A 16,301-nucleotide genomic window follows, 5' to 3' on the forward strand; every position below is an offset into this window, starting at 1 on the left:
GTCTCAAAGCCCTCATTCCATCACACTGGCCGCACCTGTCCCATGGAAGGTGACGTCCCGGGTTCCAGGGCTGGGGCCCCACTCGCCCACTGCGTCCTCCGCCCACTCAGCGGGCCCGTGTGGATCCGTGCACAGCACGTGCGGGGAGGCCGTGCACACGGGCCGGCGGCGGCACCAGGGCCGCTTTCGGCTTCACAAGGTGACTCTCCCGGGAAGTAGAGACATCCGCGGGAAGCCAGCTGGGTCCCGTGCCGCCCGGCTGCTGGCGGCCGCCCGCCCCGCCCGGGAGTGCTGACTCGGCGTCCGGTCCCCAAGCGGAGGCGTCCAGATCCTGTCTCCAGGGGCCGCTGCCCTCCTGTGCCTCTCCTAGAACGGTATCCTCGAGGCGAATGCCCCAAACGGGCTTTTCTCTGTTCCAGTGCTAAATAAAGATGTACTTCTGCTTCTCAGCTGACTTCCGCGTTGCTTTCAGGGAGCTCAGGTCCTCTGTGAAGGTTGTAATTATTTTGTTCCAGAGGAAACTAAGGCCTGTAATTCCGAGGCTGCTGCAAGGGCTCAGGCCCCGCCCCCTCCCCGAGGCCTCCCCAGGTGGGTGCGCCGGGACACAGGCCCGGTGTGTGCAGTCGCTCTGCTGGGGTCCCTAGCGGGGGCGGGACTTCTCCCAGCCTGGGGGAGGGGCTGCGGGCCCCCTGGGCTGGGCCTGCCGGGCCCAGTGCTGCCCCCCCCCCCACTGGTGAGATGCCTTAACCACTCTTTGCCAGGGGTCCCCACCGCCAGCTCCAAATACTCGGCCCTGTTCCTGTCCTGCTTCTTCCCCGCTGGACGGAGCACCTACCCCAAGGTCGGAGGTCCCGGAGCACACGGGGAGGAGCCCGAGCTCTGCGCTCCTGCGCCATGGGATTGGGGTGCGACCCCTCCACAGGACGGTGGTCCCTCAGCTGCCCGTCGGGAGGCCCTTCTGTCCTAGTGACCTGATCAGCTCCTTAGCCATCCTGCAGTAACACTTTGGTCACCTTTAGATGCGGTCTTACAGAACAGACGGACGAGCGTCTGCGTCGGTTCCAGCACCTTCCGGAGTGACCAGCGCATCTGTTGTAAGCATGGTGGACTGCCCTCAGTCCAGGCGAACGTCCTCTTTGACGCCCAGATCGTCCCATTGCTGGCCATGGGCTCATCGGCTCATGGGGCCACCTGACGACCACAGCGGTCTCTGGCAGCGGCCTTGCTTTCTGCCAGGACTCGGGGTTCTGGGTCACCGTGGGCATTTCTGGCCCAGACCCAGGGTCAGCCGTTTCCCGAAGAGTCCCGGGTCCTCTCAAGGGGACTGGTATCCAGCCGCTATCCTGCCTGGACGCGAGGGGTGCTGGCTGCTGGGGTCACACTGTTTCCAGGTGGTTTCTTAGGCTTTGCAGTTAACAGACCTTGGAATTTCTTTCAGGAGAAAAGAAATCATGACTTCACACTGATTTTTCTAATTCAGATTTTTTACTTCTTCAACTTTCGTATTTGTATCTCTATCTCCTTATACTGAAGAACTTGGTTCTTAGTGATATTAGCACAATAATTTTACATGCAAAAGTTAATATATGTCAAATATTTAATATATGTAGACTACGTCACGTATGTAATCGTTTCAGACAGTGATGCCGCCAGCTTGCCCGTGGGCCTACACCAAGCTTTGCTTGCAGGCCTTTTGTCCCTGGGCTCTGGCCCTTCGGGGGACACGTCAAATTCCTGTTTCAGAGTTATCAAGACAGCGCCCCCTCCGTGGTTGTCATGACCGCAGGCACCGTTAGGGTCACTGAGTTCCTTTTTTCGTTCCATCTGTAGAGATTCCTTTACGTTTCGATTCCGTGCACGTTTCCAAGGGTCCCAAGTCAGCCTGAGCATCGCCCGGCCCCTCCGTGCTGACCTCCTCCTGCAGGCCTCCTTTCTGCCGTGTTCGCTTGTCCTTGTGTTTGCAACGGAAGCAGACACGCAAGGCGCCCCTCCCCAGCTCTCGGCTCCGTGTGGCAGAGCTGCAGTGCCCGCCCACTCTGTGCCCGGTGGCCACCTCCTCAGGGGCTCTCTCCTGAGCACCCCATGTACGGCTGTGACCCCAAGGAACCCCCAGAGCTTGGGATTCTCCATCCCAGCATCTTTGTTTGTCACGGCTCCTTCACAACCCACTCCTTCGTTCTTTGCTGTTCTGTTTGGGGTCTCCCCTTCGAGGAAGTAAGTTCCTGCACACCCAGACCCACGCGCTGCCTGGCACAGGGTAACGCACATGGGGGCCCGGCCTGCGCGCGGCCCTCCCCCGCCCTGCCCTGCGCCAGGTTCATGGAGCTCTGCACGCTGGGCTGCATCGCCAGGAGGGGGCCCGTGGCGCCCTGTCCCACAGGTGGGGAGACCGGTCCCCAGGGAGGCAGCTCCCAGGCCAGGCTCTCCCCTGTGCATCCGGCAGCCCCTGGCCCTGGAGAGGCAGAGCCGGATGCCTGACGCGTGCCTCCCCCCACGCCCTCAGCACCTCGGGCGAGGGGAGATGCTCCCCAGCCGTGGAGGAAGGGGCCCGGGAGGATGGTGTGGCTCCTGGCGGGTTGGCATCTGCCCCATCATGTCTCTGGGTTAAGAACCCTGAGCTGGGGGTGTCCACACCTGGTCTACACAGCAGATCTGGATGGAGGGGGCAGCGCTGGCTGGGAGAAGGGGCCTCCTGGGCCTCTGGACCAGGAGGTGGGCCACGTGTCAACCCTCTGCGTATCCTGGGGAAATGACGTCAACAACAGCTTTCCAGCGCTCCATCCCGGAGGAGCTGGCGCTCCTGGGAACTGTCCCCTTCCCCTCCCTGTGTCTGGGCCAGGCTCTCACCAGACCTGGTGCAGTCTGGGTGTGGCTGAAGGGACCACGGGACCAAGCGGGTGACTGGGGAAGTGGGTGCTCGGGGGCCATGGCCAGCGCCTTGCTGGTCTCCGCTGGGTTGAGGGAGTGGCTTTTCCTGAGCCGCGCTGGATGGCCCGGTGTGCGTGGCCCGTGGAAGGTCGTGCGCCCACAGGGCTGCCGTGGACCACCTTCCCAGGTGGCATCGGCGATGCCAGGCCACAGCCGCCTTCCTTTGCTTCCTTCTTCGTGAGGCTCCGTGGTTCTCACTTCCAACGGTGGCTGCTTTGTTTGTGCATGAGACACTGACGTCACCGCATTTCGGAAGGCTGTGGTTTGGGGAACAGGGCTTGTCCGTTCTGGTCTGGTGTTGAGCTCAGCGGCCTGGTGATCATCCCGCAGCCCAAGCCCTGTCGTGGAGGGAGGGGAGCCCCGCATCCCCCCATCTTCTCAACAGGCCCCCAGTCTGCAGGCAGCTTAGCCCCGTGAGGGAGCTGAGCCTGGGGTGTCTGACCGCCCTGTGTGGGGAATGGGTTGGAGACCCCAGGTTGCGATGTACTGCTGGGAGCCCAGGGTGGTGTGGCCTCTGCCCCACGGCACCCTCGTGGGGAGACCCGGCTCAGGTGTTGCTCACGAGGTGCATTGGCGTGGCCCCGTGCCGGTGGCGCCCTCCCGCTGGGTGCCCTGGTGCCTGGACGCTTCCCGGTTAACCTGCTCCCGGCAGGCAGGAAGTGGTGGGGGCCGCCGGGGGAGCCACGTTCGGTGCACGTGGCGTTCGCCTCCCAGTTCGAGGGGCCTCCGGCATCGTGGCTCCCCCCTCAGACACCTGGGCCCCCGGGCAGCTGTGGGACCGCATGGCCTGCCCCTTCTGGTCAGGGTTGGGGCGGACCTGATCCCTGGGGTGCTGGCCACAGGAGGCGGGGGATGCTGGGGGGCTGCGGGGCCCTTCCAGGACCCAGGCTAGAGGGAGCGCCACCTCCAGGGATGTGAGGGCAGGAGGGGCCTCCGGGCCAGGACTGGGCTGAGTGGCACTGGGGCGATTCTTGGGGAGGGAGGAACTGGGGGGAAAGGGGTGAGGAAGCCTTGCTGGGCAGTGGAGTTGGTTCCTAGCCAGTGGGTGTCTTCCTCCTGGGAAGAAAAATGCGCTTCTCTCTAGAGGACCACCAGCAGCCTCTTGCTGTGGTCTGTGCCCTTCCCGCAGTTTCTAGGTGGGGTGGGGGACAGCAGGGCCGGGGCGCTCTGAGGGGCAGCTCAGGCTGTCGCGGTGAAGGGACGGGGACCACCCCGCCCAGAGGGAATGTCCCATTATTAAAGAGGGGCCGGTGCGTCCCAGGCAGAGGGCCTGTCTTAGTCTCGGGGGCATTTCCCTGGCTGAACAATCAAGAAGAAAGTACAGGGAAAGTCCGGGTTTGTCCCCAGAGTTAGGAGAACCCCTGCTGTCCTCACAGAGGCCCGGGCCAGCCTGAGGGCTTCCGAGAGCTGGCCCGCTGGCTGCCCCAGGCCGGGACCCATCCCCCTGGGGCCTCTGCATCGGGGCTTCTGCCTGACCACCAGGGCTTTGGTCATCGCTGCTGTCCCGCGTCCGCGTCCTCTCCGTGCCCCCCACCGCCCCTCCTTGCCTCTCCTGGGGCCTCTGGTCGCTGGGGACTCGGGGGTGGGAGGGCCCGGCAGCCACCACAGGCGGTGAGGACGCTGCCTGGTGTCCGCTCTGTCCTGGGGCACCTGCAGAGGGGAGACCAGCAGCGTCAGGGAGGGCCTGTCCCCAGGACTGGCATGTGGAGGGGGTATTTGGCGGCCCAGACAGCTTGGGCAGGAGGCGGTTGGGAATTCGAGAACAAGGTCCAGGATTTTGTTTTATGGTTTCCGTCTTTTTCTTTGCCAAGGGCAGTGTCCCCGGAAACCTGCTGCTGGCAGACACTGCAGAGCCTTTCCTGGAGCCCACCGTCTGCCCAGCCCAGGGTGCTCCCGGAGGGGCGGCCTGTCTCAGGCACTGATGGGCAAGACAGACCCGGCTGCGGGTACTGGGCCCCGGGTCCTGGGTTAGGGAGGGTTCTAGGCCCCAGGTTGGGGAGGGTTCTGGGCCCTGGCTTAGGGCTCTGGGCCCCGGGTCCGGGTGTGGCTTAGTGGACGTCATGCCCAGAGGCTCCCGCTCTCAGGGGTGCCCCGAGACTGGGAGCCCGCCGCCCTGGGTGGACGAGTCTCCTTAGCAGGGGCCTTAGCGCTACACTCAGGACTTAGATGTCTTTCCCGTGTTTGCTCAGGGTCCTGCCCGGGCCTCATGCCTTGCATCCCTCTGGAGATGGCTCTGGAGCCCCCAGCCCTCTCCATCCGATGCTGAGCTGCTTCTTTGGACCAGCCTGGGGGCCGTGACCGAGCTCCGAGGCGATCGGGAAGCACGGGGCGGGGGGGATGGCCAGAGAGGTGTCCCTCCGGCACACCCCAAGTCGGGCTCCTGGCCGGGAGCTTTCCGTGGAGCCCTGGGGGAGAGGGATGACAGGTTGGAGCCCGACGACCGGCTGCGGCTGGGGCGAGTGTGCGGTCCAGTTTGCTGTGGTCACCGCTGGTGTTTCTTTCCTGGTCGTTGGAATCCTGGGCGCTTTGGATACGGAGCAGGACGGCGGCTCCCCTTCCCCACCTGCCGGCCGGGCCGCTAGGCCGCGGGGTCACTGCTTTCAGACCTGGGCAGTGATGGTGACAGGAGAGGCTTGTCTGCCCTGAGGCTTTGCCAGCCCTTCTGCTGACGCAGGGCTCAGGGCCCACAGGCAGCCTCCGGGATGGTGGAAGGCGTTTGCATTTCTCTGCGCAGATGCATCTCCTGGATTCTATATTTTAAAAATAAGTGGAAAAAGGCTTTGGTTCCTATTTCACATTATAGTAAGATGTTCCTGAACATGATATCTTTCCATTGAATTTTTATTTGTAGCAGTGTTACGTATGCTCATGGTTTGAAAGCCCACTAGTAACATGAAATGTGTAACGAAAGGATTTCTCTGCACATTCCTACACTTATCTTGCTGTTTCTTTCATGATTTCTCAGCTGAAGCCTTCTTTATGGACTTTTTTCCCTGTGGAAAAGGAAGATTTTGCAACCTCATAACACCCCCTTTTCCTGCCACACGAACACACAAACATGATTTCTGGCTAAATCAAGATTCAGTGTTGATATTAAAAATTGCAGCTTAGGGGCTTCCCTGGTGGTCCAGCGGTTAAGACTTCGCCTTCCAATGCAGGTTCGATCCGTGGTCGGGGAGCTAAGATCCCACGTGCCATGTGGCCAGAAAAAAAAAAACCAAAACATAAAAAAAAAGAAGCACTATTGTAACAAATTCAATAAAGACTTTAAAAATGGTCGACATCAAAGAAGAAATCTTAAAAAAAAAATTGTAGCTTATCCATGTAGATAATCATGAATATATTTTGTTTTTCTTCAGATCTGTTCTCTGCAGAGTTGAATTTGCCTCATTTGGGGTTGTTTATATATAATCAGTTATTGGTTCCCAGGTCTCTGAGAGAAATCGAAACCTCTCAGTGCCTTCAGACGCGTAGGGTATTTGTCTCAGTTTATGATCACTCTGTGAACAAACTTCCCCAAAACACAGTGACTTCAGACAACTCTGCTTGGTTATTTCTCATGATTGTGTGCGCTCCCGGCCAGTGGCGTCGGCCGGGCTGGAGTGTCTGCGGGACTCCTCGCCTGCCCGAGGCCTCGGCCGGGGTGGCCGGCACCTCCCCTCGCACACGCACGCATGCACGCCCGGGCCCTCCACGTGGCTGGCGTGGCAGTCTCAGGGCATTCGGGGTCTTGTCACAGCCGCTCACGGCTTCCAAGACTGCAGAAGCAGACGCCCGCTCTCAGGGCTGGGCCAGGCTCCGGCCGGCATCTCTCCCTCCTCCTGTGTAGGAGCGCCTCATGGGTTCGGGTACACCTCCCCTGCGGTGGGGGGGAGCAGCCGGCTGTGTGGCCGGCAGCCCCCGTGTGCTCCGCCTGTTCTCGCTGGACTCTAGGCACCTGGCCCTCCTTCCAGGCTCCCTCCTTCCCAGAGCCTCCTGTGACGGCAGAGCTCCGGTGTGGGGAACACTTTCACCCTGGCTTGCGGGACTTGGGGAGACTCCCCTCCTTGAGATCCCACTGCCTTCTTTAAGGAGGGGTTGGCCCTGAGACGCTGGGCTGTGAGGTCCGCTGTCCGAGGTCCGCTGTCCCTGCTCGAGGATGACCACCTGGTGGTCAGATGGGAGGTGGGGACAAGTCAGGAAGCAGCGCTGAAGCCTGGGCTCCCCGCCAACCTGGGAGAGGATTTTCTTGTCCAGGGTCTGCCCTCTGCCCCACCCCCGCCCACCCCTGACCCCAAGGGGGTCTCTTTAAGCCAGGAGGGTGCATCTGATGGGGGGGCGGGGCTCCTGGCTGGGGGCGGGGCTCCAGGGGTGTCAATCACTCCTCACACTGGGGCCTTCTGAGCCTTGAGCCTGGGGCATGTGCACAGCCATCAGCCCCCCCAAACCCCCAGTCACTCACGGCTGGCAGGACCCAGAACAGCTGGCCTGCCTTCAGCCCCTGTGTGCCTGGCCCAAGGCTGAGGGGCTGCAGGACAAGCCTGTGGTCTGGGTCCGTGGGCCACTGAGGATCCTGCACCTTCCCCGGGCAGTTCAGGGCCCCTGGTAGGTAGGGTGGGCACGGGGGCATGCAGGGGTCAGACACCTGCCCCAGGAGAGGGGCAGGGGCACCAAAGGAGGCGGGACTCCCGAGATGGTGAGGGTTGGGTGAAGCTGAGGGACCACAGAGCCTGAGGGAGAGGCTCAGAAGAGCTGGGTGGGCGCCCTGGCCTGGTGCTTGGACTCCGAGAGGCCTGCCCCCCGGCACTGGACCCTGAGGTAACCTGTGTCCCTTTCTGCTTCCCCCCAGGTCACAGACAATGAGGGGATGGCTATTCCCCTGCAGCTCCTGACTTCAGGGGTGTCCTCCGCACCCCCGCTCCGTCCCAGGACCCTGCAAGCCTTCTGGCCGGCTGCGCGCAGAGACCCGGCCCGCGGGGTCAGCCTGGTTCGAGGCCTCCGGGGGCAGCAGGTGCGTCTGGCCACGAGGACAGACCCCCGGAGCACTGCGACTCCTCTTGGCCAAATGTATTTATTCCCCCGACGCAGACTTTAGCTTTTCTGGTTTGTGAAGAGCCAGAGCCCAGCAGCAAGGGTGGCCTCCGGGATCAGGGCGCCCAGGGGAGCAGGGCCGCCTCACCTCCCTGCTGGCTTCGGGACAACCCAGCCCTGGGCGCACGGGGTCTCTGTGCGCTTGACAACCGGCCGCCTCCCCATCCCCATCCCCCTCCGTGTTCGTCCAGAGCGTGGGTCCCGCTGGGCTCCCCGCACCAGCCCCAGGGCTGCCCTGTCCCCCTGTCCCGTGCGGGGGTGATGCAGTCAGACTTCAACGTGAGAAGGATTAAAAACCTCGCCTGTTCTTTGTAAGAGGGCGTTCCGTACCCCTTTGTGTCACTCTGAAGACCAAAAAGCAAAAAGAAAGGTAAAGAAAATGAGTTCTGCTCTTGGTTTAAATGTAAGAGAACAAAGAGGTGTGCGAGGAAGTCACCCTGGCTCGGGCGCATCTGCGGTGCTGGGGGACCCTGGGGCAGCGCTTATCGCGTGGACAGTGCGGCTTTGGGGACGGGTCGCTTGCGGTCCTCCTTGCCCGTGGGCCGGGTCGTTGTTCTGGCTGCTGCCGCATCTCGTCCGGCCCCCCTCAGGGCTTTCTAGCTGGCACGACTTTCCCAGGCAGGACGACGTCTCAGGAGGTGGAGAGTTTTGCTCTGGTTTCTCCCTGTGAAACCTCGACCCCCTGGTTTCCTGGTCGGCTCCTTCAGAGCCGAGGGACATCCCAGAGGGGACGGTGGTGCCTCTGCCTGTTCCTGGCTTTACTAGAACATTCGGGGTGTCCCCGCACCCAGCAGGACCTGCTCCTGGCCAGGCCGGAGGTCCTCTCCAGGATGGAAGAGGGGTGGGACTCCCCTCCCCGTGGGGCCTGGGGTTCTGGGCCTGACTCTTGGGTGCGGGTAGCGGGAAGACGGTGGTTTTCAAACATTTGGAGCGTCAGAGCCCTTTTCTCAAACAGAATCTTACCAGAATAAACCCCCTAGGAGGAGCTCTTCTGGTCCAGGCCCTCCCACCCTGAGACCCCCCCTAGAGGAGGGAGGGGCAACCTTGCATGAGTCCAGGAGGGCAGAGAGGGGGTGCAATCCTTCGCCTGCCCTCCCCAACCCAGGGAGCCCCCTTATGCCCCTGCCCTGAGGGTCCAGCAGAGCCAAGGCCCCGACTTGGGGCAGGGCAGCCTGGCCTCCGTGCGCAGGCCAGAGGGGCCGTCCAGACCCTCTGCGCCCGCGGTTGCCCAGAGCTGTTGCCCACCTCAAGCCCCGCTCTGTAGCCTTGGTCCTAGACGGCTCCCTTGGGGGCCAGGGGCTGCCATGCCCACCTTGAGGGAGACGCGGCTGCCCTGGGATGAGGCCTGGACTTGGGGAGGAGGTGCCGACCGCGCAGAGAGAGACAGGGCGTTCTCTGTAAGCGAGGCACTGCTCCGTGGAGAAACGCGTGCCTCAGAGTGATCGGGACTCCGGTCCCCCGAGATGGCAGCCTGCCCTGGGCACGTTCACTCCTGACTACCGGCCTGGCTCTCCCAGCCCGGCTCTCCCAGCCCGGCTCTCCCAGCCCCTCCCTGCAGGCCAGCGCAGCAGGACCAGCCCCAAGGTCAAGTGCGAGGATGGCCACCAGCACATGGGGCTTTGGAGCTCCACAGACATACGGGGGACCGCCTCTACAGGAGACACAGGCAGTCCCGTGCCCTGGAGTCGTCCCTGGACCGTCCCAGGCCAGCGCCCTCTATGGTCCAGCTGGGCCCGGCCCTGATATGACCCTCAGGCCTGCAGGCTCCCCGGTCCCTTGACCACCCTGCTCCTGATGACCTGATGCCGCCTGGTCCTGCTCTGGGCACTCTCCTGCCCTGGGCTGGGGGCCTCTCCATGCCATGGCCCCAAGGCTCCCCTCTAGCCACCCACTGCTCAGACACCCAGGGCACCCAGGATGGGGCTGCCCCCACTGAAGCCTTCAGGAGGGCGGCTAGGCCGGAGGGGCTAAAGGGGAGCCAAGTCCTGAGCTGGAGGGGCTTCCCCTGGGATAGAAGGGAAGCCCCCAGATGGAGGAGCTGCTGAGCAGCTGGCCAGAGGGCATGAAGCCTGGCAGGTCCCCTCTGGTCTCCCACACCAGCACCACTCTTTTAGTTTCCATGGAAGCCTGGGGCTGGGAGGACCACCGCTATCCCGTTGTTCGGATGGGGGCACCAAGGCCCCGAGAACGCACCACCAGGCGGTCCTGTCCCAGGTCTTTATACGCCCCCGCCAGCTGGGGTGCACTGTCCCCTGGGACAGACAGCAGTTCTAATTGAAAGGGAAGGCAGCCTTTTTTTTTCTTCAGTCTTTGTGACTGTTTCTTTAAGCAGCAAATTGATCATGTTCTCTTGCCAGTTTGATTTCATTGCATCTCACCATGCCCTTCTGTGTGACCGTCATTCTTCTTAGGACCCAGGAGGTAGGACCCTCACCAAGAGCTGGCCCCCCAGACCTGGGTTGATGGCTGGCCCCTGGTGATATCTGGGATGCCACAGTGATGTCCGACCCTCCGCTCCTTCCCCCCACCGGCCGCCCCCCCAGAGGCTGGGCACAGTGGCTGTAGGAAGGGAGTGGGCCTCCAGGGGAGTGGGCACCTTGGGGGGGGGCGGGGTGGGAAAAGCTCAGTGGAGCAGGAAGGCCCCTGCCATTCTGGAAGGGACTGGGGAGGGGTCCCCTCAACAGAGGGACCCCACAAGCACGTCCCAGGCAGGAGGGGCCGGTGTGCTCAGGAGGGGAAGGGCAGGGAGGCCGGGCTGTCAGCGGAGCCGAGGGAGCCGTCCGGGGCCCTCCTGACTGTGGGTCCCAGCTTCCCACGGGTCTCCCTACGGGAGCTCGTCTGCTCCGAGAACAGAGCCGGCCGGGCCTCCCTCGTGTCCCTGTGGGGAGGGTTCTGACCCCTTAGCCTTCCGGGGACCGGGATGGGCCCCGCGTGGAGCCCGTGGGGAGCCCTCGCCCCGCCCCCCGTGGCCTTCCAGCCTCCAGCCCCACAGGTCCCTGCAGGCACCCAGCAAGCGCTCGCCCACCCGGTCACACGACCCTGCTCCCCATGGGGCTGGCCGCCCGACCCCCGCCCCTTGGCCAGCTGTCCTCACCTTTGCTGTGGAGCAGGCTGGCCGGTGGAGGACAGCAGGCTGGAAGGCGACAAGTGTGCAGGGCACGTGACTGGCTTTCTGTCACCCTCCCCCCGTTCCTCCAGGGGATGGGGTCTCGCACCCCCTCCCAGCTGCGGCGGGGGGCAGGGGCTGGCGTGGCCGGTGCGGGAGGAGAACACCCTCCTCCCGCTCACTGCCCGTTCGAGGTCCTCCAGCCAGGTGGCCCACTTCGGCCAGTCCGCTCCGTCCCGGAGGCCCGAGCCCCCGACCCCCGATCCACGGTCTTCAGAGGCCAGAGCAGCCAAGGAGGCACGCACTGCGGGGACAGGGCCCACGTGGGGTCCTAGGTCTGGAGTCCACGGTCTCCTTAGCGTGGCCACTTCCAGGCTGAACCCACATCAAGGAGAAGGAAGGTAGAGGGACACAGGACACGGCCCATGGCAGCCTGGCTCCCCCCGACACCCTGGGGTGGCGGCTTACTTTTGGACTTGCGGTGCCATCTAGAAGGAGCCATCGGGTGGAGGGGCTCCGATTGGGTGGCGGCCCAAGGAGGTGGTGGAGGTGGGTCTAGGGGCTGGAGGGGCTTCCCCTGGGATAGAAGGGAAGCCCCTAGATGGAGGAGCTGCTGAGCAGCTGGCCAGAGGGCATGAAGCCTGGCAGGTCCCCTCTGGTCTCCCACACCAGCACCACTCTTTTAGTTTCCATGGAAGCCTGGGGCTGGGAGGACCACCGCTATCCCGTTGTTCGGATGGGGGCACCAAGGCCCCAAGACCGCACTGCCAGGCCAGGGTGAGGCTGAAGGGGTCCGGGACTTGTCCTCTGGGGGGGCAGCCCCTGCTCACCCTGCCGCCCACCAGGGAGGTCAACATCTTCTTCAGCTCTCGGAACTCCATGGGGTGTGCAACCTGCCTGTACCAGGCAGTGTGATTCTAGACGTGGGCCTGGACCCCAGGGAGGCCTGGGCTTCCAGGTGGGGGCCAGGTGCTGTGCAGCAGGGGTCGTGGGTGGGGCTCTTGGCCCCAGGATGACCAGCTTCTGCAGCCCCTCAGTCCCCGATCCCCCCTCCCCACTGCGCCTCTGGTCTCCACTCCCCATAAAGCACACAGTATGGGAACCTCACATGCCACCTGCTAGGCTGCTCTTGGGGGTGGGGGGGGCGGTGAGGGGCAGAGCAAACATTTCCGGGGCCCTCACCGTGGGCCCGCAAGTCGCCACGGTGCCCACATCTCACAGCTGGGGCCACTGGGGCTGGGGCATCCCAGCTGGTCCCCGAGCCCTGTCTGCAGGGTTTAAAGGCCCTGCCACCGGTGGTGTGGCCCCCCTGCTGTACCAGGAACCCGGTTGGCACCTTCCCTTTTCTCCAAGTTTTTTTCCTCTGATTATAAAATAATCCCTGTTGGGGGTAGAACATTAGTAAAATAAAGAAAAGCAGAAAAGCAAAGAAAAATCCCCTGCAGTCTCCCACCCCCGCGGGTCTTCTGCGTCTTTCTCCCCGAGTGACTCTTCTGGGCGTTACCAGATCCTTCCCTGTGTTCCTGGTCTCAGGCCACCCAGGAAGCTCTGCCTGACTCCCCTGCCCAGTCTCGCCCTTCCTGCCTTGGGCCTGGGGCGCGTCCAGCGGGCATCTCCACCGCTGAGCGGGAGCTGTCAGTGGTCTGAGGCTGGGGCCGCGGGCACCCAGAGCCTCCCGCGGAGGAGGCAGCCGGCCTCTGCCCTGGCAGTCGTCAGGCCGAGGTAAGGGATGCGGGTGGAGGAGGTGAGGAGGCGGAAACCAGGTGGGACGTGGCCGCCCTGCTGGCCGGTGGGGGCCCCGTCCAGGCCTGAGAGTGGCCGTCGCCTGCTGGGGAAAAGCTAAGTGGCTTGTGCTCTTCCCGCACCCCCAGAACCCCAAGGGAGCCGATCAGCACCCAGTGGGAGGCAGGGGCCGGGGCTGGGGTGGGCTGCCCACAGCCCCTCGCCCACCTTCTCGGGCTGGAGGCACGTCAGCGGACGCTCCAGTGCGGCCTTGCTGGGCCTGCGTCCCGTCAGTTACGTGGTTACCAGGGCCTCCCTTCCTGCCCCGCCCTCGGAGCACCCTGGCAGTGCTGGCTGAGTTATTTTTAGCTCCGCCTGACGCCAGGGTTGCCTTTCACCTCGGAGATCAGAGGCCTTGGGCTGGGTGGCCAGTGCCCTTGACCCTGTACTTTTACGGACTGGCTGGGCATAGAGGGAGGCAGAGCAAGGGGATGTGCCTTCCTTCCTGGTGTGGCTGAGGGCAGGGGCCCAGGGGCCCCAAGCCTGGGGGTGCGGCCCAGAGAGCCCAAAGCTGGGGTGGGGGTCAGAATCCTCATTCTTCAGGAAACTGAGGCTGAGGCCTGAGCAAGTGGACCCGCCCCTCCTGGGGGTGCAGGTGGGGATGGGGGTGGGGATGGCGGTGGGAATGGGCGGTGGGAATGGGCGATGGGGGTGGGATGGGGTGGGGATGGGGGATGGGGGTGGGGATGGGGTAGGGTAGGGATGGGGTGGGATGGGGAGGATGAGGTGGGGTGGGAAGTCCTGGTCAGCTCAGGCTGCGTTACAAAGTACTACGGACACTTATTTCTCCCAGGGTGGAAGGCAGAAGTCCAAGGTCAGGGTGCCGGCTGATCCAGTGCCTGGTGAGGGGCCCCTCCTGGTGCACAGATGGCGCCTTCTGATGACTGAGAGAGCCTGGTCTCCCCTGGGGAGGACACTGTCCCTATTGTGGGTGTCTCACCCTCATGACTTCATCGAAACTGAATTACCCCCTAGGGCTCCTCTCCAAATACCGTCGTGTTGGGGATTATACGTCACCATGTGGATTTGGGGGGTGTGGACACGAGGAGGCACCCTGGACTGGGGCGGTGTGAGCTGGGCCTCAGGGAACAGCCAGGAAGGCGGCAGGAGGAAAAGCGGGTGCCGGGGATCTTGAGGGAGCCGGGAGGACGGTGAATGGACCTGGACCCGACCTGCCGGGCACTGGGGAGGGGTGAGTGGGGTGGGGGAGGCCTGAGGATGGGGTCCAGGAAGGAGTCCTGCGAAGGGGGTGGGGTTGCAGATGAGTGTGGCAGCACGGGGGCGGGGGAGGGCAGGCTGGGGTTCAGGCGGAGCCGAGCCGTGGCCGGGCTGCTGGGGCCCGGGTGCTGGTCCTGCACGGGCCTGGACGGATGGGGCCTGTGCGCCCACAGGAGGAGGGTTGGGGGGGCCGCCTGCTTTGGGGAGAAAGCCTTGCCGGTCCCCACCGGCTGCGTCAGCCCCTCCTCCCCCTTGCTCCTGCCCCCCCCGGGTTTCCGGTGGGAGCAGCATGGGGGATCGCCCGGCACAGGCCCCCGTGGGCGGACGGGAGCTCCTCACGCAGGCGGGAAGGGGCTGTGTTAGGGCCAACCGCAATGACAGTCACCCAGCCTTTGTGTCCCTAGTCTGGAGGCAGGTTCAAGCACAAAGCTCCTAATGGCCACTGGTCATGGAGAGAATGGCCCTAAGGAATTCCGTCGTGTTTTTAGGGCGAGGACTCATGACAGGAACCGGGGTCAGGAAGCCCTTCAGTCCATCTCGTCTCCCCAGGCCAGAGGCACCTGATCATTCCAGAGCCAGATTGACAGAGACACTGCTCTCATCCCATCAGACCACCCATCACAGGGTGCGATTCAGCGGGTTTCAGGGCGTTCACAGGTTGTACTGCCGTCACCACAGTCGGTTCCAGAGCCTTCCGTCACTGTCTTCAGCCACTGCCTGAGCCCGGCCCAGCCCCTGAGGCCTCACGTCCGAGTCCCGTCCCCGGGGAGTCGCCCAGCTTGGACGTTCACACAAGCGGGTCTCGTGGTGCGTGGACTCGGCGCCCGGCTTCCCCCCTGGAGCTCAGCGTTTGCAGTGCCCACACTGCCGCCTGCGTCAGGGCTCCCCTCCGTCGTGGGGAATAGCGTTCCCTGGCTCGGATGAGCCAAGTTTTGTTTGCCCCCTTTTCTGTCGTGGACACTTGGGTTATCTGCCTTGTGGCTGCTGTGAATACCCCGTGCAGTCTCGGGTGACATGTTTTCATCTCACCTGGGTACACGGGGTCCTTACCTCCTGGGATTCACTGTCTCAGGTGACTTGCTGAGACCGTGCTCCCTGGTTTCGTCTGAGACGCAGGCTCCTGGCCTGTGGCCCAGCTGCCTCCCCGGCCTCCCCCGACGCCCAGGGTTCCGTGCCCCGCCCCACCCGAGTGGCTGCAGAGAGGGCAGTCGTAGGGTGGGCTCCGGAGAGGAGGGGCACAGGCCTGACTGGTCCTCCGTCACCCGGCTCCTGGCACGCTGTCCAGAGATGCCTTCCCGTCGTCCGCCTTGCTGCAGATGCGCCAGCCCTTCCGGACGGTCCCCGACCAGCAGCTGCCCTGTGCCGAGTAGGGGCCTCCTGGCCATCACAGCTCGTCCCACTGGTGCTCGGGAGGAGAGGGGCAAGGCGGTGAGGCCCCCTCCCGCAGCCAGTCCCAGGCCCCCCTGGCCTGGCGTTTGGCGACGGGGCCCCGGAGGTGCCCAGGCCCAGCAGGGACGACCCTACAGGCGCAGGCTGGGTCCACCGCACGGGCATCGCCTTCCCTTGGTGGGCTTCTTGTTGCACCTGGTGTGGAGCCCTACATCCCGGACACAGGACAAAAACTCTGGGATTAACCAAGCCCCCATAGCAACTGTTGCCATGGGCTCTCCTAACCTAAACCGGACAGCCCCCCACTCCATATAAAATAATCACCATGTAGTAACCTTGTAGTATCTTGACCAATCACCTAATGCCATCCTGCCAGCAGGAATTTTCTTTGTCTTGAGGCTATAAAAGTTGGCCACTAGCCCACAAAGGGGGCCGGCTCTCCCTGGTCCATCAGGAAGTCTGCCCGCTGGATTCGCAGCGCCCCTCACTAACTCTGCTCCTTGTTCTCAATAAACTCACTCTCATCTAAAATACTTCGTGTCTGGAAATTCTTCTTCCAACCGGCGCGCGGACCACAGCACTGCTTTCCTGGCGAGCCCCCTGCGTGGATGGCCTGTCCGTGTCCGCACAGGCATTTCCGGGGTGGGGTCATAAAACCCTCAGGGACCTGGCCTGTGTGTTTGCTGGGACATGGGTGCACCCCTGGCCCAGGGTCTCATGTGGCGGCTTGGTTTCTGCAGGAAGGGGAGCGCAGCCCTGCTTTCTCAACGTAGCACAGGATTGTAAATGTGCTGTGCGGGCATTCCAC

The 16,301-nt window shown here is 63.4% G+C and overlaps 1 protein-coding gene across 10 annotated transcripts in view; it reads left to right on the top strand.

Annotated features, from left to right (window-relative positions):
- PWWP2B (PWWP domain containing 2B) overlaps positions 1 to 16,024 on the top strand; it is a 31,536-nt gene extending 15,512 nt beyond the window's left edge. For 3 of the 10 annotated variants that reach the window (XR_014248837.1, XR_014248840.1, XR_014248841.1), the window contains exons 3-4: positions 7,757 to 12,826; positions 14,593 to 16,024. Coding sequence is in view for 1 of the 10 variants with exons in the window: in XM_082406695.1 (XP_082262821.1) it covers positions 1,020 to 1,195 (176 nt within the window). In the remaining 9 variants the exon portion in view is untranslated. Of the gene's footprint in view, positions 1 to 1,019; positions 3,881 to 7,756; positions 13,482 to 13,679; positions 14,079 to 14,592 lie in introns of those variants that run through there. The other 7 variants (XR_014248834.1, XR_014248836.1, XR_014248835.1 and 4 more) reach the window with 7 other exon arrangements.
- Positions 16,025 to 16,301: the final 277 nt, after the last annotated feature.

The sequence above is a fragment of the Balaenoptera borealis genome (genome assembly GCF_965194805.1).
Source record: "Balaenoptera borealis genome assembly, chromosome: 10".
NCBI lineage: Eukaryota > Metazoa > Chordata > Mammalia > Artiodactyla > Balaenopteridae > Balaenoptera > Balaenoptera borealis.